We start from the raw sequence: 23,059 nt of genomic DNA, 5'->3' as shown, positions 1-23,059 counted from the left end.
CCATTATTAAGTGTGTGGCAGGATCCACGTCCTGCCAGTTGTTTCTCATCCTACAAAACTAACAATCACACTTTCTGACCTCACCCTGTTGCAGAGTGATGGGATTTTCCAATGTTGTTGAAATGCTGACACACAAGGCTAGTAACTAAGTATGTATTTGGCAAAGAGATCAATAAAACAAAACACTCTTGGAAGATAGAGCTTCCGGAAACCACCTCAACAGGCATCACTTCCCTGACATCTTAGTGACATGACACTGCGCTGAAGCTTTAGTTTACTACCTAGTCTGGCACCTTCTTCAGACTCTAAATTGAGCACAGAATCTAAATTGAGCAATTGTTTATTATTAGTTTTAGAGAAAAGGCAGCAGAAAGGTTTTGGTGAGCAAAGTTACCTGGAACAGCCTAGAAACAGAGGATAGAAAGTGGTAAAGCAATACTGACTTCACAATGAATCAACTAAGGAACAGTAAGAAAATTCACTCTAAAAGAGATGTAACAAAAAAGAAGGCAATAATGAAGGGCTAGGAAAAATAATGTAGTAGCCAAAGCGAGGTGTTTTCAATGAGGACTCAGGGAAAAATGCTATCCCCCTTAAAACACCAATGGTGTCCTGTGTAGCACCTAGAAGTTTCTTGTTCAATTCCCTCAGTCCAATCATACTTGATTTATGAGATCAAGCAGTTTGCTATAAAATTCCCCTCAAATACCTTTTAAGGGTTGTTAAAGCTGTCACCTCCCTTCCAGTCTCGTACAGTATATTTGAAAATGAAGCCACAAAACTATCTGATAGAACACTTATGCTATAAATCCATAAAACTAGATCACAAATAAAACTATAACAGCCAATAGAAGTCATTTGGATTTAAAAAAAAAAAGAAATCAAACCAGAAAAGAACAAAGTACATACTAAGAATACCCCTCCCAACCTCTCCTGTCCAACCTTCACAGAAAATCTCCATAAAGTTGCTCTGGTGTAGTGGAATGTGTTTCCCATGGCAGGGGACTGGAACTAGGAGTGATCTTTGAGGTCCCTTCCAACCCAACCATTCCACGAGTCTATGATTCCATACTTCAAGCATCCTAAGATGTTCAAAACAACATGATATCAAAATGTAAGAAAGTATATTGTCAATAACTGGTAATACTCAAAACAGGGTATAAATTTGGACCTGGCTGAAAACCCATCAAGTGCTGATTTTGCGAAAGTCAAGCTGATTAGGTCTGAATTTACATGCTTTCCTTAGAGTCCTTTGGAAGGGAAGCAAGAATAAAACCTTAAACCTTTCTCTGATGTAAACTCAATAGCTTGTTTCAAAATATTGCTACGTAAATACAAACTTTGGTTATCTCCCAAAGGCACAAAGCATGCACAAAGAGTTAAGTCCATTTCAAGCTGTTGAAGGATCCCAGTATGAGATCGAATTGAGAACTGGAGACAGGTTTCTGTTAAAAGCATTTGTGTGCAGGTAGGCTACTTTGTTCACTAAGTCACCTGCAGCTTTTCACATGAACAAAATATTAGACTCAGAAATAGCCTGAGGACATCAGCCTGTCATTAGCACAGCTTTGGAGCTGCAGGGCAGAGCACAGCTCTTCACCCCGACACGGAAAAGCCCCACCCCTGAACCAGAACAAGAGATGAACAGGGGAAATATTGAAGGATGCTGTTCAATTAAAAATAGACTTCACCTTGCCCAACTTGAATATGACCTGGCAAGCCAGCGATATCATTTCCAGCCAGATCTGACTGCACTCAGAACCATTTTTCTCCTCTGCAATACTTGCTGTGTATACTTTGTGCAGTAGAGAGGGGAGACAGTCACAACAAACTGAATTAGTGCCACTGGTGTTTTACTGAAAGTGGCTCACCAAAGACTGGACAACCCCACTCTAGGAAGTCAAATTCAACACAGACTACAAACTCAACACAGCAACAGCTGTGCTGCATGTATTGTTGCATGTTAGCACGTCTGAGAGACATTATGGAATAAAAAGTAATGCAATCTCTAATGCAAGCTGAGAAACTGAAAGGAAAATTTGGGTCTATTACACAACCTTAAAAATGAAAGTCTCTAGTTGTGACACGGAAAGAAAAGCATAGTAATAAACATTGAGGGAAAATGGAAGACATAAATTTTACTTACTTTTTTTGGGACACTCTCTCCTCCCTGCACCTATAATTAGCAGGGATACACTTGCTTTGAAGCTCTGCCTTGGTTCACTTTGAGGCAATCCAATTCCAACATGGCTACAGAGATTTTGGCACAGTTTCAGTTTAAGAGACAGCCTTTGCAACTAAGAGCTCCTGCTGGATTTGCTCTGCAAAATATGTAATTGGGACTTTTGCTGATGCACTTCATTTCAACAAATTGTAAACATTTTTCTTTATTTTGTTTACCTCTGCTTTGAGTGTAAAGATACGCATATTTCTCCTCTTAATGCTATGAAGTGAATCAGATGAGCATGTTTACTGCCATATTCCAGGCTGCTTTTAAGAGCAGCTCAGTATTAAGCTAGGAGGGAGGAGAGGAGAGAAGTGGTCTCCCTTCCTGGGGGAACTCCTTCGACCAGGACTTTAGAACCAAAGGCTAACCCTGATTGGTTTTGCTGTGTTAAGGACAGGGTGGCACAGGACTTTGGCTAGAGCTGAGATTGTGCCAATCAAATGTCAATATACTCAACCACAACAGATAAGGCTGCTCCTTCACTCAGTACTGAGCAATCAAGGTTCAGGTCAAGGAAATATCGGTAATCTACAAAGATAAAATGCACTGGAGAGACAGGAAATTGGGGACAGAATGTCTGTTCATTCTCTTCTGGCTGCAATTTCTATCATGTCCCTGAATGTCAAGCCAAATCCACTCTCAGTGTCACTCCTAAGCAAGTTATCAGATTCCTCAATTTAAATTAAGCAGAAATCCCTAATATAGATCACAGATAAATCAATATGCTCTTAAACCCTGGACTGGTATTTTAAGTCTTCCAGAATTATAGAATCATCAAATGGTCTGGGTTGGAAGGGACTTTAGGGATCACCTAATTCCAACATCCCTATCATGGGCAGAGATGCCACTCCCTAAATGACATTGCTAAGGGCACCATCACAGCTCCTGAGAGAAGGCATCAGATACATTGCTAAAAATATTTGCATACAGTTCTTTCTCTCCACCTCCCCTTAATACTCTCTTAAGACTGGGTCCATCCTTTCAATCTTTAAAAGGCACTGGCTCTATCTCTTTGCCCCTATTTCTTATATAATCAACGGCAGCAAAATAGCAAACCATAAATTCAGGCAGTGTAAGGGAAGCCAATTTCATTTTAATTCAGAACCAATTTCATTCACTCACACCCTCATATCCACATACTCATAAGCACCTGAATGTGCATGGCCAAGTAGTTTGCACAAAATTCAGGTGGGTAGACTCCTGAATCCAGGAGGTCGGTCTAGGACTCCTTGTGACAACAGAGAGAAAAAGGGATGCCAGCTATAATGCTGTCAGCAAGAACAGGCTCATTCTGGGAGGTAAGGCTCCTGGGGGGACCTTGTCAGAATTAAACCTGATAGGATTCTTTATCTTGTAGGTTAAGTGTGAGAACTGCATAAAAGCAGGAGCAGGCATGATTACATAATTGCAGAGCTGGGATGCTGCCAGCTGGGAACAGAAGCCATAATACCCCCTGTGGGCAGAGTGCTGAACAACACAGGACACTTACATCCCACTGTAACTTCTTCAACCCTGGACTTGGCTGGCAACAACGGTCTACAGCTGCTGATTTCTTTGCAGCAACATTACTTAACCTTAAGGAATAGTTAAATGCATTTTATTCACCTGCAAGAGGCACTTCTTCCCTTCAGCTTACAGAGGTGGTATGTAGTTTTGGCTTTTTTCTTGGAACTCCTCAACATTCTCCCTAGAGACCCCTATGTCATTTTGCCTTTCTTTTGTTCTTCTTACTGCTTTATAATGTGATCTGTGACGAAGTTTTCCTTCCACTTGCCTATATGGGCTTCTTAGACAGCTACCATTCCTCTGTGGCACAGACTAAAACAGCTCTTCCCCTAAACCAGCTTGTGAAGCAAGAAATTAAGATTACAGTCACAACTCCAAGAGCAACAGCTAGTTCCAGACAGCATGAGAGACCTCAGACGTTACTGGTGCAGCACACAATAAGACACATGAATCAATTCTGCCTACAGAGATTAAATACAGGCCACATACCAAGGAATTTCCATGCTTACAGAGATGGCTTTCCCATTTTACAAATGGGGTTTGAGGCATTTTTTTTAGGTAGGTTTTATCAGGGTCTCCCCCAAAGATATCAAAACCTTCAGAATTTCACTTTTAAAAGTTACTTTAAAATTGTATATTTCAAAACAAGAGGATAAGTTTAGTGTTCAATTAGTATTCAATTGTCAAACAGCAATTTAAAAGTATTTATTTTTAAAGCACAGAATGGAAACTTGGTCCTCTTCACAAATACAAGGTACACTCACTGTTCTGAAGGAAGATCATGCATTAAGCACCATTGTTCATTCAAAGAGCTGAGTTTTTAAGTCAGTTAAGAACGACAGCTAGTGGGAAGAAGAAAACATTTTAGATTTCTAAATGCTGTTTCTAGTTTCTACTGCTTAGCACTACATCATGCCTACAGTAATATCTAAATAACAAGTAACACGATTATGCTGAAGGGTATGCACAACCTCCAATGCTAAATCAGAATAAAAAAATATACTCTCTGTTGAAATTTTTCATTACAAAAAATGACAGAACGAGAAGACAGGCTTTCAGGAACAAATTCACAGAAACTAGGCAGGCTGATACATGCAAATATTTGACAAATCATGCACTGCACACACACATTGCACTGAGGACTAAAGAATGGCATAGATTGAAATGATGTGTTACCAAGGACATGTGTTACACAAAAAGCTTTTAAAACTATGCATTTCTTTAACAGTGGCTACATTTTGTTGTGTAACTGGCCCTACACAGATTTGCAATCTTACATTTTGGTTCCACAGGAAACTTTCATACTTATTACTAGAACACAAAGTCTGAGAAGCAAAGAATTAGGCCCCAAGTTTTGTTGGTTTTATATACAACTTTATTTTATCTTTACAACACTATTCGGGACTGAACATCCTAGCTACAAAAACTTCAGTTGGTATTTCTTTTCCTCCTCACCTATTAAAAATGCAAATAGAAAAGCTTTCAAGGCTTTAGCTGGTACCAAACCATGTGCCAGACAAAAAAGAGTCAATAAAGGTACCCTAGAACTCAGTCTTAGCTGAAAAGTGATTCAGAATTCCAACTTGATTCAGCTGCTTGAGGAGGTATGGGATCCATCATCTCAGCAGCCTGGAGACAGATTATTTTCTAACTAGTTAGATGGCCTTTCAAATGTATCACTCCACATCACACCCAGTCTCAGGGACAGCACTGATAATGCCCCTGCTTATTATAGCAGCCAGGATGAGTTTGAACCTGCTTTTAGTATTTTCTGTTCATTCTTCAATACACAATTTCTTTGTGCCATTAAACACAGTATTTACAGTTTGGTCCTGTGTCTTTACTATTACCAAAGCCTATTTCAAGGATCCAGACTTGTCTCATGTTCTTCAGTTTCATCAGGTAGTTCTTCAGCAGATGCATCACACACATTGTCCTGGCCATCTGCAGGCTGATTTGGCTCATCAGATTCCCCAGCTGCAATCTGAGTTGTTTCTTCTTCCTCTTCTTCCTCAACTTCCCCATCATCCTCTACATCCATCTCAAACACCCTGATGTGGCGGAGGTTTGAACTTAGCTACAGAGGCAGTAAGAAGTTCCTGTTAATGACTAATTAAGTAAAAACACCAACAGCATTTTAATAGTCTGCCATTAGCTTTAGAAATAACCCTTATCTTTGAAAGGGAGGTTTCAAGGGAATTAGCAACTTTTTTTATTGAGCTACAGGCTGAGAAGTAAAGCAAGAAGATCTAGAATCTTCTGTTACAGTTTTTCTATCCTGTGCTATTAAATAGGCATGACTGTATCCTGACACACTATTAGCATATTATGAAAAAAATATCTACTTGTTTAAAAAAAAAATGGGTAACTTCTAGGCTACCACTTCAGTCAGCACACTTCCTTTAATAGACAGGCTTTTTCAGAGATACTGCACTTACCACACAAGAAACTTTTCTAATGCCATTTACAGACACATACTGAGCTTTCATATTCTCCAGCACTCTCCACTGACTCTCCAAGAAGACAGTACGTGTGGGTATCTCACCGCTTCGCTCATCCAGCCTGCACACAGCAAGAAAAAAAGCACAAAGCTGGTTCACAAGAAACAACTGCAGTTCTAAGAGAAACCTCCAGTTTCTTATGTCCAAATTTCATCACATTCAACAGGCCAGTAAGCCTCTGAAACCATCATAATATCACTACAATACTCTGCAGCAGGAGATCCAACTGCAGAGACACAGCATGACCCATTCAAGTTAAAAACATTACAGCAGGTGAGAAGGGAGTTAAGTTTAATCTTCCCACAAGAAACAGCTATAGCAGGATGTGGGTGGCTTTTCTTCAAACCTCTCCTCTTCACAAAGGAGAGTTTCTGAACACAATCCTGAATGCACTGCCTTTCCTTACACAGAACTTTGGCCTCCATGACCTTTCAAATATGCATCACTACCCCACTCCCTACCTCTTACAGCAGCCAGAATTAGTTTGAACTTGCTCTTAATGTTTTCTGTTCATTCTTCAATACACAATATCTTCGTGGCATAAAAAAGTTAATTTACAGTTTAGTGTGGCTTTTTAGTTCAAAATAAAAATGCATTTTAAGCAAACCACCAGAGAAGAATGGGAGAAAACTAAAAGCAAGGGACACACAGCAACCAAAGGATTGGATTCACTGCTCGAACTACATTGGCCTTTGTGTGTGTGTCGACTTTCACCTGATGCTCTCCTCTACCTGCCAATGCAGACAGCAGTACCGGTTCTGATGTTTTAAGGTTAAGCTGACAATATTTTTAAGGGTGACTGCCAGGGAAAGATCAAGAAATACCTGTGTATTCTTATTACAAGGCACAGGTATATGAGCACATATGCTGCAATCATCCTAAATAGAAGTATTCTGACCAGCAAAGTTAGCATCTTCTAGAGAAATGAAGTTTTCTGATTCTACAAGGTGTCTTCAGCTGATCTTTGCATTTCATGACAACCAGGTACAGAAGTAGTATCAGTATCAAAAAACCCAAAATCAACCTCCCAAAAACCACAAAACAAACTATTTAGAAAGCTTTCATCTCCCCCATCCTACCCTCCTGGCATAAAAAGAGTCTGTATCCTTTAAATATTTACACGCACGCAAAGTATGAGTAACTGTACACAATTACAATATTTGCTTAATTTGCTTTTCAGTTCTACATTTTCAGATTTGCTCAAGGTTTTTCAATACCTTTCCATAGAATCCCAGGTGAATTTCCTGTCTTGATCCTCATCCGTATATACTGAAGACAAAGGCAGCTGAGCCAAGACTCTCTCCTTCCCCTCTTGTTGCACACTCTCTTTCAGAACTACAGTTACAGTTTCATCATCATAGAAGTGAGCATCCAAACAACTGTAGCATCTATAGGAAAATAATTTAGAAAGCATCAAGTAATAAAAGAGAATACAGAACTAAAATATTTTAAAGTTGCACAGCACTCATGTTAAATAAATAAAGAGGTCAGTTTGCAGCTATGACACTGAATGACAGCCATAATCTGGCAGACTCCTCTATCATGCAGGAAAAATGATTCTGAAGGGGAAAAAAAAGGAACTCAAAAAAAACCTTACTAGCAACTTTCACATTTCAGATGGAACATAAGAAATAGTAAACATAAATACCAAAGAATATTTAGAAATTTAGAAATACAGCTGAAGGTATACTGAGGGCAAAACACATCTGGCTTTTCTACATGAAAAGGACAAGTTTGGTCTATCATATGCCTTGTAAGATGGCTAGATTCAGGCACACTAAGTCTCATCTTACCTAAAGAATATCACAGAGATAAACAATTTGTTTCCAGCTAGATTTGTTTCTTGCACACGTGTCAAAGCTTTAGTTTTCAACAGGAAAACTAAAATTTACTTGACCTTGAGATGAAGAGCCAAGTAAGATTTGCAGGGCTCTGCAGCTTTATGCACCTGTGCCATTTCTCACACCCTCACTCACCCAGGTGAGTTAACTTCAAAGGTAACAATGCAAGAAAACCCATAGGAAATACGATCTTTAATTCAGCAATCTGCAAGAAAAATCAAATATACTGACCTGGAGTCGGAGCTCTCATTTATACTGTTGTTCAAGAAGTTTCCAAACTCTACTGCAACAATCCCATTACTGACAGACCTAGAAAAACAGAGTTAATTATTTCAGTGACAAACTTCCCTTCACTAAGAATCCAAAATCTCTAATGGCAACTGTGGTACAAGATGGTGTAAAAGCCTATCCAAGCTGAACACAATACATGGCTACATGCCAAAATTATGTGATTGGTGGATAGGAACTTTTCAAATTCTTCTGCTTCTCAGAAAAATGTGATCAAGGGAGTCAAATGGAAAACTACATCTGGCTTACGGGATGCATCTCCTTGCTGAATTCCTTGCTCATTGAATTGTCCTAGTCTCAGGTTCATTATGTCACTTGTTAATCCACAGCAAAAGAGGTTAGATTGTTTTAGGTATCAATAAGGGAGGAACTAGAAGTCGCCACAGGGCAGGAATTCATCAGCAGCTATCAACTGGAAACACAAAAGATAGTTTCACCACGTTCCTTCCCTTAGCAGTAAAAGTGCTTTACAAATTCCCACTCCATCACAGTCTCACCCAATTCACTGTCTCCTCAAATTAAATGATTATAAAAATCAGTACTTTACAGAGAGGAGGAATTTTTGTTGTTTTTAAACCTAGCTTATTTCAGCCATCCCACTGATAGAACACAGCTTGAACAGTTGTATCAGCACATCCATGCTGTGAGAAATCACATCGAGGTACATACATCCACACCCCAAAAGAGATGCATTCTATTTGAGGCACCTGTGAGTGCAGTCCCCATATTTCCAAAAGTATTAAATTACACACTGCAAGACATTAATCAAAGAATACTATTTACAGTAAGACAAAGCAACACTGGAAGCGTGATTCTCTGTAATTTTTCAGAAGTTCGCACAGGTAAGTAATTCTGTGAGCAGCAATCTAATGGAGTCTGATTTTTTTCCTTATCCCAGAACCATCTTGCATCTCGAGATCAGGTTTTCTGAGTCTAATACAACACCAACTTCTGCTGCAGTTTCCTGCTGCACTTCTTAATGTACTCCTCATTTTCTCTAGTACCAAAGAAAGACTGTATTCATCGTGCTCATTCCTTATTTTTACAAATAGATTTAAATTGTAACTGTCTCTGTACAAATGTGGCAAAGATCACACACCACTTTTCCCCTCTTTTTGTCTTACCTGGAAGTATCAGTATGTCTCCTCAAAATGTGTACTTTAGAAATAGAATTTTCTAACATGGTGAAGAGAACATAATGTAAATTAGATGTTTTGTCGTTCCACCTGTAATGTGGGAAAGAAATGAAAATTTAGATCAAGTTTGAAAACCGGTAAACTACATGGAACAAGGAATAGCACCATACTTACAGAAATGGTAATTTAAATAACTGAGGTGTGGAATCTTCACTGTAAAGGAAAGACAAAACAGTTTATAAAATGCTTCTCATGCATGAGTTTTAGCTGCACATTTCTTTAGCTGCTTTTAGTAAAGAAATACCTTTGAAAAATTTTGTAGAGAGACATGCAGACTGCTTGATGCACTGACTTTCCAATCACATCCTAACAAATATAATAAAAACAGACCACAAAAGAAGAGCAATTATTCATAATTATACATGTTTTTAAGACAAAAAAACCCCAACCAACCAACAACCTCTGAGTACATCTGAAAGAAAACTCTACCAATATTTATCCTGGAATAAACACCACTAATGCAATCCCTACTGTCACTTCATATACTTGTTTCATGTTTCTCCATATTACACTAGTGTATTGCCAACTAACACAGTTATCTGGTACACAGCACATACACACACACATAATTAATACTAAAACCAGATCCCAAAATCATGTGAACAGAATATGTTAAACAAAAAAAATCCCCCATTGTGCTTTCCCTGCCCAAAGGCTTGAGATATCCCAGCAGTGAAGCTGGACTATACCCAAGTTGTAGGCACTCAAAGGCAAAGATGAAAGCTTCAGGCCTTGCTAAGCACAACTCCTACCTTCAGTTGACCACTATCCCTAAAAGAAAGTTAACATTTCAGTAAAAACTGAACTTACTGCTGGCTTTTGTAAACACTGATCAATGATCCCTTCCATTTGCCTTTTGACAAAATGCAGTGATTTCTCAGGATAGTAGGGAAACAGAAGTGGGCTTTCTGTAAACAGACAAAGTTAATTTTAAAAATGCTTGTATCACTATAGAAACATATTACATATCTAAAATCAGATTTTCTAAACATTATTTTCCAAACAAAAATGCTACCATTTCCCCCCCTTTTATTGACTTAAACAGGCAGAAAAAGGCAACTGTGGCAAATTCTATTATACACAGTTTATGCTGTCAAGGTTTTACAGTCTTTGGTTTCTAAAGTTAAACTAGAATAATTGTCACCATCTGCTCATTATTGTCTCTTACTTCTTTTTCACCACTAATTAACGAAACAGTCTCAGACTCCAGCAAAACAGAACAATTTAGGACACTTCCCCCAGGTTCAACCTAAGCATAACTATTACTTTCTTTAACCAGAATTAAGACATCCTAAAATAAACCTCTTCTGGGATTACTTCCAAGCCAACTGAGACTGGAACAGAAAAGATGGGGAACTCCCAATATCCAGCAAATGGTAATTGACTGGGTAAGCAGCTACATAAACCCTGTGCAAAATAACAAGGCCTATTTATTTCAATCCATTCAGATGAAGATGAGTAACACCACAGAACTCATAAGCATGAAAAAAGATCACTCTTCTACATTTGTTACATTCTACATGTATCTTGCATTCAGATCTTTTTTGTGAAAGCATGTTACCTTTAAGATGAGTACTATCTTTAAGAAAGTTAAACCACTGGTTTCCCTCTGTATTAGGTGGTGATACAAGGTCATCATCTTCATCTTTCAAGTACTAGAAAAGAAACACACGTTTTTAAGACTGCAATTTAAGAATAGAGAACATCAGAATTCACCTTCACTATTTGGCCTAGTGAATATATTACACGTTTCTTGTTAAATTAATGTGCCATAGTCTTAAAACTAAATATGCCACCCCATCTAGAAACAGTAAGAAAAATCAAAAACTATTGTTTAAGATCATGGTGATATTTCCCTAAGAAACTCATTTATAAATCAAGCATGAACACTAATGTTTTGAAATGCAGTGATTAATGCCATATAGGCAACAAACATATCAGTTTTACTGAAGCTGACTTTTAGAGTTTTACTACTGCTGCAAAATGTTTTTGTCTTTTCCTAAAAACACAGCACGTGTAAAGTGAAACTACAAGGTTTTAAACCCTTACTAATAGTAAGGGGAAACAATTTACTCTGTTTTACCATTACTGGTATGTGCAACACAGAGCAAAAGAGCCAGGGAAGAAAAGTGGACACAGCTTTAAAAGCTTCTCTATCTAAGGATTTTCTCATTTATTCTTTTTGCATTTATTCCTAAGTTCTTTACCTGGCCAACTCTCTCCACATTGAAGTATTTTCCTTTACGATTGTAAAGTTCTGGTGCCTAAAAAAATAATGCAAACAAACCCATGGCTTAAACACAAAAATAGAGAAGTAGTAAACAAAAAGATGATCAAATTATTTTATTTGAAGATTTTTCAGACTCGGCTATTATCAGCATAAACACAGTCAGGTCATGTACTTTGAAAACCAGTATTACTGACCTCATTGAAGTGCTCGGTAAGAAAATCGGCAACAAATGTGATATCTTTTTGAGTCATCTAAGAGGAAAAAAAAACAGTGAGAAAAGAAAAGGGTAAGAAATACATTCCAAAAAGCACAGAACACACATTCTATAGGCTGCACAAGCACAGCTCCCTCAGCCTGTGCTCACAGGGAAAATGTTCCAGCCTCCAACCTGCCTGGGAGTGCTCTGCTGAACTCATCCCAGACCATTCTTGTCTTGTACAGGACAGTCCCAAACCAGAGATGCAACTGACAAGTGCTAAATAAAGACAATAACTCCTTCCCTGACCTCCTGGCCATGTTTTCATTACTACAGCCCTGGTCACCCCAGCCCACCCTCGTCGGGGCACACAGCTGGCTCATGCCCAGCATACATCTAGTGATTCCCACATCATCTCGGCAGAGCTAACATCTTCACAGCCACATGGCCTCCAGCGATGCCTTCACAGGGGGTTAACCCACTCCACAAAAGAACCCTGCATTTTTTCCTTCATGAACTGAAGGAGGTCCCTACCTGTCCATTCCTCCAGCCTATCTATTTCTGGAAGGCACCGCTGCCCTCAAGTGAGGGCAGTGTGATGGAGGCTGCAAATTCGCTGCAGGTATTATTATATTATTATATTACTGTGTTATTCTATATTCCCTCTCCACTACTGGGGCATTGATAAAGACATTAAAATTTCACTCTGGTTAACTTCATCATTTAGGGCACATAAAGAGCTGCTATACAGCGGCCTTGCATACCCAGTGTACTAAATACAGTAGTGTTAACAAAGGAAACAGAAAAAGTAATTCATGCACGACAGCAAATTATTGTGAATGTGCAGGCATCAATTTTCTCAAACAAATGGCACAGACACTACCCTTTCAGTTCTGGAACAAAAAGAAACCTTTAATTCTGCTTTCAAGATGAGCAGAATATAGAGGATATCATCATTTATCAGAAAATGTTACTATTACCTTGTTCAGCTCTGGAAGTACATGATCTTCTGACATCCTCAACATGGCTGAGGGAAAAATTATATTCCTATTGCATTAATATCATTTTCCTAATATTCTTAAGTTTTCAAGTGTATGTAACAAGACACTGCTGTTAAAAAGATTACTTCATTAGAACCTGCAAAAGACCCTGGAATGAAGAATTACAAATCAAGACTGGAATTAAGTCTCTTTAGTCTCATTAGCTTACATTACAAATCCTGAAGAATTTTTATCTTCAAGCTTTTCCAACTGCATTCTACCCTGTACAAGACTGAAACAAAATTATTATGAAAAGGGCTCATAAGAATTTTTTTCATGTCCATACAAGGAGTACTAAAATGGATAAATGTAAAATACATTAAAACTGTCATACTCAGAAAATGTGTTTTAAGAGAATTGCACAGGATTCATTTTAAATCTGCAAGGCTTGGATAAAGTTCTCTGTTTAGTTTGAAACCAAACAAACTGTGAACATAACATTATGATGGAGAACTTTGATAGCTCTGCTTTCCGCAATTTTTAAAATTAGAACTATTATATTCCTGCTAGTAAGTGCTAACACTGTATATCTCATGCTTTTACAACATCTGGTAATACCACTTAGTTTTTGTAAAGTAGTTTTAAAAAGATCAAATAGAAGTTATATAAATACTTTATAAAAACAAGCAGGCTAAAATACAGTGTTTTTCACTTCCTTCTAACATTTTCTCTACAGCTACCCAGGCACAACTGAAGGTGGCTACTAAGTGCATGTGGACATTCAGAGACTGTCTACATCTGTGCAGAACCTTACAAGTAACTAGGCTGTCACAGGAGAAAACAGAAAGTAACAGAGTAAAAGAGAATTAAGCTATACTTCAAATTTGGTGTAGACTAGAAGAAGTCCCTTATTTTTCTCCAAATCAAGACCAGTAAATTGCTCATGAAGCAGAAAACAATTTGGTGCAGCACTACAGGTCAAGTATATACAATACCCACTCTACATGTACTAAATTTAATTGAAAACTACCAAATTTATAATCTGTGTTTAATATTATTATTACTCTTGCCTCATCAACTATATCCCTTTACAGCCCAGAAATTTTCTATGATAGATAAAAATAGATGGTTATTACTAAGACTGGCCTAGTTACTTGCCTGCATTTCAATGGTTACAATATAAAACAGATATTGGATGATTACTATGTGAACAATCTTACCAACATAGAGCCATCGAAAAAATGCCTTGAAGTTTTTCATACTACTGTCGATCACTCTAAACAAGACAAGAAATTACAAAATCTGTCACAAGCTGCTCCAGGCTTACGTCCCATCTTTACCACAGAAAGGCCTGCAAGCACTGTCAGTTTTTTTTCAAAATGCCCAATGCAACATTTCAAGTAAGACTATTCTTGTGGTATGAGTCTGACATGCAATGAGACAAGACAAAAGCTCACCACCAACAGAGGAGTCTTGTCTCCCAAGCTCCTCTATTCCTAGCCCATCAATCTCCTCCAAGATTGATTAGGAATTTCTTTTTAACTCTCCAGACTTTATACTTACTGAAGCAGCTCATTTGCCTTCAGGATGAAAGAACCAACAGCAGTAATAGCATCTGTAAAAAAAGCTAACCATTATTATTAAGCTTTCACAAGTGAATTCAGAGCAGGTAGGTAGCACACCCACACTACTGTACCGTCAATTCCAGACGCATCTAATCCCAGAGACTCATATTTTTGTTTCCATAATGCCATTCCTTTCAATTCACTCAAGTGGTATAAAAGTGCCTCAGAGCCGCTAGGAAGGCAGAGGAAAGAAGTATAATTTTTTATTCACCCTCTGGAAATTCAGTGCTTTGCTGCATGCTACATTTTTATCATTTAATGCACAGAGTGCAAAGCTTTATAAGGTGGTCTGACACGAACGAGGATAAGGCATCACTTCAGAGAAAAGCAGATATTGTCCCAATGACACATAAAGTTAATATGAATATTTTGCATAGATCCTATAAAACACACCAGCCAGCAATTTACAGGTGACGTATCACGGAGATTGTTCAAAATACTTCAATACTTCTCTATTATGCAAAAGTAAAATAATACATTTTGCCATGATCACAGTCTCCATGCCAGCACACCTACATAGAAAGCACCAACCGAGACAGCATATTGTCTTTTAGCAAAGCATATAATATGCCATTTCATCTATAACTCATTGGAAATTCTGTGACTTACCTCTGCAAATGACTTATAACCAACTTTTGTATACTGGAATAGGAAGACTCTATGGACTGACCAAGTTTTTTTAAACCCTGTTAACAAAGAAATACAATCATATAAAAATGTTCTGTTAACATAAAATTATTAAAAGATACTGAAATAGATTAGTTTAGTATGTTTAAAAAATGTTAACATACCTTTACTGTCAGTTGGTAGTTTAGTATGTTTAAAAAATGTTAACATACCTTTACTGTCAGTTGGTTCATTAGTAATGCCTGAAGTTCCAGACTGAAGAAGGTGGGGAGAGAACCAAAAAGGCATTTAATTTTGTGTTTCAACATCAAGTGCAAAGGTATACTCAGATAAAACAACAGTAACTACCTTGCTTTGCCCCATAACAACAGCTGCATAAACTCATCCTGAACAGAAGTGGTTGTATTCTTTTCCTGTCAGTCAAAATGATTGAAATAAGATTGGTGAAGAGATTAAATCCAGGCTACCAAAATATCTCACAAACAGTCCATATAAAGTATTTCAAAGAACTCACCCATACCTTTGAATGTTAAAATCACACTACTGATCACTGAAATTTTTCTAGCATTTCAAGTTATTTTCAACTGCATTACCTAATAAAAAGTCTAAGCAGTCTGCCATCACCAAGAATCTGTTTAAATAAATAAATAAATTACATGATTCATTAGCTTCTGGCCATGGTCAGTGAACACAAAATTTAAGCAAATCCAATAGCATCTTAAACATGGATAATTATATGTGCTCCATTGAACTAGACTCTGTGTTGTTACTGAACATTTGCAGTAATCAATTTATCAATTACTTAAGTACAAAGAGTACGACTTTAAAGAGAAAGCAACTTTCAACAGCTGGGCAAGCTGAAAGCTATGAATTTTTAAAAAATCAGAATAAATAAAAGTCTCACAATACAATTATGCTTGATTGCACACAGGTACCTCCAGCATCAGAGCACTTGACACACAGTAGCTTCCAGGCTGTCTTGGAACTTAAGAGACTTATCTGGAGGCACCGAACATTGAGGTATGCAGTAGACTAACAAGAAAAACAGAACTATTGTAAAAAGTGTTTTTCCAAAAGGATGGTTAATTCTACAGTACCTGTACAAACTTTGTTAGTCGTGAGTCCATCTGCATCAGTATTTCTTCCCATGCTTCACACATGCATGTCAATGACAACTTTATATACTGTAATACAGAAACTGGTATTAGTATTATTTCCTTTCTCCCCAACACATTCAAAAAATGGATGTTACAATATAAAGGGAAGATATACTGTAGATCTTATTTAAAATTTGTTATCAAATTCCAAGTTGGAACTCTATGTTTACTTAAAACCAACTCAAGTGTCCTACCAGTAAACATTTATTTTACTTGCATTAGAATGCCAAAGCCTGCAGAACCATGAGACTGGAAGGATGGTGTAACACAACTGTACCTGTAACAGGGTTGAAATGTGAGTAAACTTCCGGGCCATTCGAGTTACCTCAGGTAAGTAACTTGATAATAGACTAGTGTCCAACTACAACAAATGAAAAAAGCAATAGTTAACAGATTATTTGTCTTTTAACAATATATAGATTACAGAAATAAAAGACCTGAAGGACCCACAGGAATTCTCTTAGTTCTCAATTCCTTAAGTTTGATTTTATGAGGAAAATACATTTAATTCAAAGAAGCAATAACTATTTTTAATACATCTATAAAAACCCCTGGTAATGTTCCACATTTTGCAACTCCAACAGAAATAGTTTTGAGGATGATTGTTCTGGATAGATAAGATAATCAAAAGCATTGCTGTTATGCCTTTGTGTGCAGAATGAAGAAAATCTGAATAATCGCAACTGTAGTTGAACAAATTCATGTTATTCTAAGAGTAGTATTTTAAAAGAATGCCTCAGATCACCATTGTCAGTCTCATCAGTGAAACTGCATGTTAACATCATAAATTCAAAAGCTAAACTGGAGTTAATTTCAGAATGGCTGAAACTGGTAGTTTTATTTTTCTGCAAATAATGGGAAACCGATAAAGCTACCTGAATGTAATTTTAAAAGCAGTTTTACTTTTAAAAAACATTTTAAAATTAGTTTACTTGCCTGAAAATACGTTATCTCTGCTTCGCTGTCTGAAGAGCTTTGTATCTCCGTAATAACTGACAGTGATTTCAAATCACTAGACAAACATAATCCACGACATGAACCTGCCACCTGAAGGATTCCAGCTTACAAGTTAATAAAACACTTCATTTCCTCTAAGACATATTTACTGCTCTAACACATTGACATACAAAGACTGTGTCCAATGACATGTAAAAATGAAATGTAATTTTCAACTGCTGCTCAGGAACAAACCGACGCTTTTTATTGTGTATTAACAGTGAACTTTGAAACAAGATGTTAAATTTCCCAGTTACAATGTCTTTCCATCAATAACCAACAACTCAATCAATTAGTTTCTTTACATTCAGCAGTCCAGTTTCACTTATGTGTAACCATATGTGTATTTTCACTCATGAAGAAAAAATATGGAAAGGAACCAAACGTACCCCATTTACTGTAGCAATCTTGAACATTCCATAAGCGTATATCTCAATAAATCCTGAGCTGCCACCAAGGACAAGAGCATTAAGTCTATAAAAATGGAAGAATATGTTAATAAGCATACTGAAAAAAATTTGGATACACACAGATATAATTCTTAATACTTAAATTCCACCCCTTTAATATTGTTCCTCTGAAGAACCATTGCAGAAAAGGAAACACTTTGTTACCGTCCACAATTGAAGAAATTTAAAAACAAACTAACAAATTAGCTTGGATTTTATTGATAAAAACCTGTCCCTAACATTTATATTAAGAGTATCAATTACTACATTAACTGAGAGAATAGGCAAAAAATAGCACACTTTAGTCACAGAGTCCTTTTTCACTAAAAGTAACAAGTTTCTAGCAACCTTCCCCTTACCAATGCAGGCTGCAAAGCATTATTACAAAGCTACTTCAAATTACCCTGATTATATGCAGAGTGAGTTTGTCACACTCACTCAGTGGTACTCCTCAGCACCTCAAAGGCAATGAACATTTGAAATTGACGCAGCAGTAGTAACAGCCAGAGAAGTAACAACAGCATCAGAAACAGAAACCCAGTTCAAAGAATAGTCTGGGACAGACAGGTCTATGTTTTGCTCACTTATTAACACACATGTGCTACACTGGCTTGGGAAAAAGCCTACAAATACAAGAAAATTAACTGCAACTTCTGCCTGTTACATGTCTAAATAAATATATGTTGAGGCAGAAGGTTTCTGTTAAAGCCAACACAGAACTTAGGAAAACAGCATCTTAAAAACTTTTGGGTGATTAATTGAGTGGATGAAGGGAGCAGAGAGAATTCACAAAGCTCCTACACCACAGGCAGCTCACTCTCTCTCAAGAAAGGAAATCCTACTGTAAGAAAAACCATCATGTTTTAAGAAGGAGTAACTGGTGATAGAGATGTAGATTTGAATTAAGGAGGGTGGTTCTGAGTGGTGAGACACTAAGGAACAGTGAAATAGAAAAAACAAGGCACAGACATTAAAGTGCCCTTGTCAAAAAAGCAGCACAAGACACTGCACAAAGCCAGTCTCAGTCTGCTAACACTGTCCTTCATGTGTTTCCTAATAACAGACGTTTATTTTAAAGTAACACTGATACTGCTAGTTTCAGAGCTACTTTTAAGTTTAGATTTGTCACACTCATGCAAACCCCCAGGAATTCTCTGTACAGAACAAACATTCACAAATGTCTCCAAGACCAGGTTCAGAAACACAAACCAGCCCTCAAACGCACCCCAAGAAATCTGCTAAGAAAAAGAAGATACGACACCAACAGCAGCTGATGATAAAGGGCCTTATAATCCCTCTAAAATAAGGGGAAAAGGTGACTGATGGAAGCTTTAATACAGGCTTTGAACTTTATCTTTGCACATAAAAAAGGCATTCCATATAATTTCTCTGGAACTTTAAAAACAATTATTAATAACTTAACAGTAAACTCAATTATCAATTATTTTACACCTTTAAAAAAGCAACCAAATGAAAAACCTCAACCAACAACCCACAGCAAAAATTTACCTGACATCACCCAGAAGTTTCATAATCTCATCTGACTTTTCCTCACTGAAAATACAAAACACATGATTAGGGCTTATGTACTTTGTCTCAATACCAGAAAACAAAATAAAAAAATAGAGAGCTATAACATGACAATTTCCTACCTGAAAATTTTTGCAGTGGTACTGTAACTGAAAACAAAATAATTACTGTCAGTAACAATGATCACACATCTGCAGAGCATTAAAGATGAATAACCAAAATAACCACAAATGACAAATGGTATTTCCTCAAGCTTACTTACTTTTTTGGTAGTGCTGGTAATTTAGGCAAAAGGAGGTTTGATTCATCTTCAGCATTGTAAAAGGAAGTGAGAACACTGAAAAAAGATGTAATACTGTCTTTATTACCCAAGCTGTAAAAATAAGAAGAGACTTTCTTTTCAACTCCAGAATTAAGAGTATATATTCAATGCATTATGTATATCAAAATTACAAATATCAGATGACAGTCCTTTATGGGACCTTTGATAATTTATCAAGAGATCAAATTAATAAAAGAACTGAAAATCTTTTTTTATTTCCAGTGAATAAAGTTTGTATGTGGTGGTTCAGAGGCTTGTCACCAAATCCTTCATTACCTGTAATGCAGTTACTATCAGAGCCTTTCTGTTTAAACTCTCTCCAAACCTGCAGTACAACCTACCCACACCTCAAAACAGCTAAAGACACATTGCAGTGAGAGGAAGATCAAAGCATAATACTTAATATCACATCTGAAATATGTCAGAAGGATGAGATTCCCCATAAGAAGTTAAGCCTGTCCCCACCAGGGGAAGAATGTTAGTGTGGTTTAAGACACAGCCACTTTCTTGCTGTTTTAAGACTGATGCTTACTGGAGGTGAGGGGGGAAATCCTCAAGTCAGGAGCTTACACTGCCTGCATCTTCTAAATAAATGTTGTATTTAACCATGTTCTTGCACTGCCATAAGTTGCATATCAGAGGTTACTTTAAGACAACAGAAATAGGGACCATGATGTCCTCCAGGTCACAAGTGCTGCTGAGAATTGTTCAGTCACACATGGTCACTAGGGATAATCTGACTTCCTGAACGCCAGAATTGCCAAGGGAATTGGATGTAACACCCAAGACAAAACATGAAAACCTTGAAATAAATAAAGATCTTGTACACACAGAAGATTCAAATATAGTACTTATTTCTGACTAACAAAATAGATGAACATAACATTATTATAATTAGTTTATTAAATTAATTGGTATTGAAGCAAACTGGATCAGAAGACATGCTGTACACGCTAACACTAGATTAAGCAGCTCTTTAAAAGGAGAAGCAGAAGATCATGCTGAAATTTAATGTATTTCCCGAAGAACCATAAGACTAAGGTATGAGCACTAAAAATAAGCATATGAAAAGTGTCTATTCAAAAAAAAAAGGAAAATTTTAGCCAAGTGGTGAAAAAAACCCCACAGCTGGGTTATACGGGGAATACTGTCTTACTTTATGTGACTGCTTGTAACACTGCAAGTATAAATTATCAGTAAGGTGGCATTACATAGCCTGTGATTTACTCCTTTTCAGACTCACCTGTTTTCCTCAGTTACTTCCATCCAATGCATGTATGTAATAGATAAGTCCACAGAGAAGGAGTGCAAGCTTTCAGGTTTTTCTACATCACACAGAATAATCCGCTTGGTATCAGCAAGGCCAAAAGCCAAAACTAGAGAACGACAATAAAATGCATAAATAACCAACGTGAAAAACTCTGTATCTCACGCTGACCTAGACCTAAACATGCTTCTAACACCTCTAACCATAGTTCTGATAAAGTAGAGGCTTCCAATTTTGCAAACTTGAGTCAAATATTTTATATAACATTGTCCACCAAAAAGGTTTGGTGGACAAAAAACAAATTAGGAGTTGCAATTAGAGCAATTTTAGCCAACAAAGTTTTGCCTGTGCTAAGTAAGCTAACCTCTTCAATCAATCCTGATCAGACAGCTTCTTTCTCTCCCAAAAAACTTTGTAGTTCATACTACATACATACAAAATATCCTGCTTAGTTAGGAGGTTGAAATTTTGCTATAGTCTGAAAAGCAGAATTTGGGACATAAATCTGGCTTACAAACCTGTCTTGAAATTGCATTCAACAGTGTTAATCTCTCCATTACTGTGAATGAACCTACATAAAATAAAGCCACCCTTCCCTTCAAACACAGTTTACTTGAAAATTTCCTTCACAGATGAGAGGTATCATGATTTATGATTTCCCATGGGGTTTTATCACACCATATCACCTCATATATTTGACATTACTTTTGCCATCTGGTCTCCAAGCAAGAGTAGTCACTTCTTTTCCTGTATTTTCATTTGGAGGCAAACTCCACACACGTTGAAAGTTTGCAAGCCGATGAAGTAAAACCTACAAAGCAAATGCATTAAAGACAACCTTAAACCACATTCTCCCATTAACAGAAGTTTGTAAATCAGTGCAAGCTGCACAGGGTTTTTTACCAGTTTTTAACTCATATGTCTTAAACACAACCTGCTCCTCTAGCAGATGATTCACTCCTATGTTCTTTTAGAGGACTGCACACAGTTCACAGGAGTACAGGGAAATAACCTGAGCCTTGCATAAGGATACAAACTCCTAACCAGCAGGGGTTACCCATCGCCTCTCTAGCAGACAGCTCGAAAGTACAAATCTTGTCTTCATGAATGATTACATACTACACTTCCACGGGAAAAAGTACTTAAAAGTAGATTTAATTTAAAAAGGAACTATCAGGCACTTTACAATCCCACAAACAAGAAACGAGCGCATCATATGTGAAACTGTTCAGAAATTAGAATGCAAAAAATGACGGAGCAGTATTAAGGTGCTTGATTTTAAAAATTGCTATCCCTAAATGCCTGGCCAGGCTTACGAGAAACAAGCCCCAGGTAGCAGCGAAAACATCTGGGCCTGCAGGGAGAGGCAGCGCCCGTCCCTCCCGTGCTCCTTTCCCCGGCACCCGCACTCACCTCCCCCGCTCGGTTGGCCAGGGCGATGAGATCCCTTTTAGGGGACCAGGACATGAACACGACCTCCTGCGGCAGCTGCTTCTCGCCCACCTGCCTGAAGGCGGGCATGGCTGCGCCGGGACCCGTCGGGGCTCAGCTCCCGCTTCCGGGGGCGGCGCTTCGCGCCGGGCACGGATGGGGCGGGCCTCGGCAGCGGGGCGGGGATGCCGGCAGAGGGGCGGGCCGTGAGAGCGGGGCCGCCGCAGCGCCGAGCGCGGGGAGGCGGGTCAGGCTCTTCCCGCTCCGTTCAGTTACCATTGAATACTAGTAAATAAAGTACTTTGGTTTTTCTAAAGCCCCTTTTCCATTTGGAGAGAATTTTTTTTAAAAATCACAAGCCATCCTGTGAGACGACTGTAACTAACAGAGACTGAATTCCTTCAACTCGTGCCTTTCCCACCACCTGCCCTCACTTCCTCCCTTGCCCCATAAAATCAGAGCACCCGCCAGTACCTCACCTCTCAGCAGTAAGCCCCTTAACGTCCAACACCCACCAAATCAGACAAATAGCTAATCCTAAGTACAAAATTATCACATTATACAAATACATGGTAAGGGCTGTTATACAAATACATGGTAAGGGCTGTGGTAGTTGACTTAGTTGTTTTGGGGTTGGTTTTTTTAGGGTTTTTTTTTTTGGTGGTTGTTTTTTTTTTTTTGTACCAGTAA

At 37.9% G+C, this 23,059-nt stretch overlaps 1 protein-coding gene across 1 annotated transcript; it reads right to left on the bottom strand.

Moving 5' to 3' along the window:
- Positions 1 to 4,413: 4,413 nt before the first annotated feature.
- ANAPC4 (anaphase promoting complex subunit 4) lies at positions 4,414 to 22,494 on the bottom strand. The gene is made up of 28 exons (XM_066185564.1): positions 22,352 to 22,494; positions 21,644 to 21,749; positions 20,915 to 21,047; positions 19,612 to 19,686; positions 19,472 to 19,498; positions 19,329 to 19,373; positions 17,760 to 17,844; positions 17,311 to 17,421; positions 16,652 to 16,735; positions 16,315 to 16,401; positions 15,566 to 15,630; positions 15,430 to 15,472; positions 15,200 to 15,276; positions 14,662 to 14,762; positions 14,529 to 14,580; positions 14,186 to 14,241; positions 12,966 to 13,012; positions 11,984 to 12,040; positions 11,767 to 11,823; positions 11,121 to 11,214; positions 10,370 to 10,467; positions 9,804 to 9,865; positions 9,674 to 9,712; positions 9,488 to 9,589; positions 8,307 to 8,384; positions 7,452 to 7,622; positions 6,172 to 6,295; positions 4,414 to 5,810 (listed from the first exon to the last, which is right to left on the bottom strand). Exons 1-28 carry the CDS (start codon positions 22,457 to 22,459, stop codon positions 5,595 to 5,597), a joined length of 2,400 nt encoding a protein of 799 aa, XP_066041661.1. The 5' UTR covers positions 22,460 to 22,494; the 3' UTR covers positions 4,414 to 5,594.
- Positions 22,495 to 23,059: the final 565 nt, after the last annotated feature.

The sequence above is a fragment of the Chamaea fasciata genome, unplaced genomic scaffold (assembly GCF_029207755.1).
Source record: "Chamaea fasciata isolate MVZ Bird 193981 ecotype frontalis unplaced genomic scaffold, bChaFas1.0.hap1 SCAF_6, whole genome shotgun sequence".
Taxonomy (NCBI): domain Eukaryota; kingdom Metazoa; phylum Chordata; class Aves; order Passeriformes; family Sylviidae; genus Chamaea; species Chamaea fasciata.
This window is presented reverse-complemented; position numbering and strand designations above follow the sequence as displayed.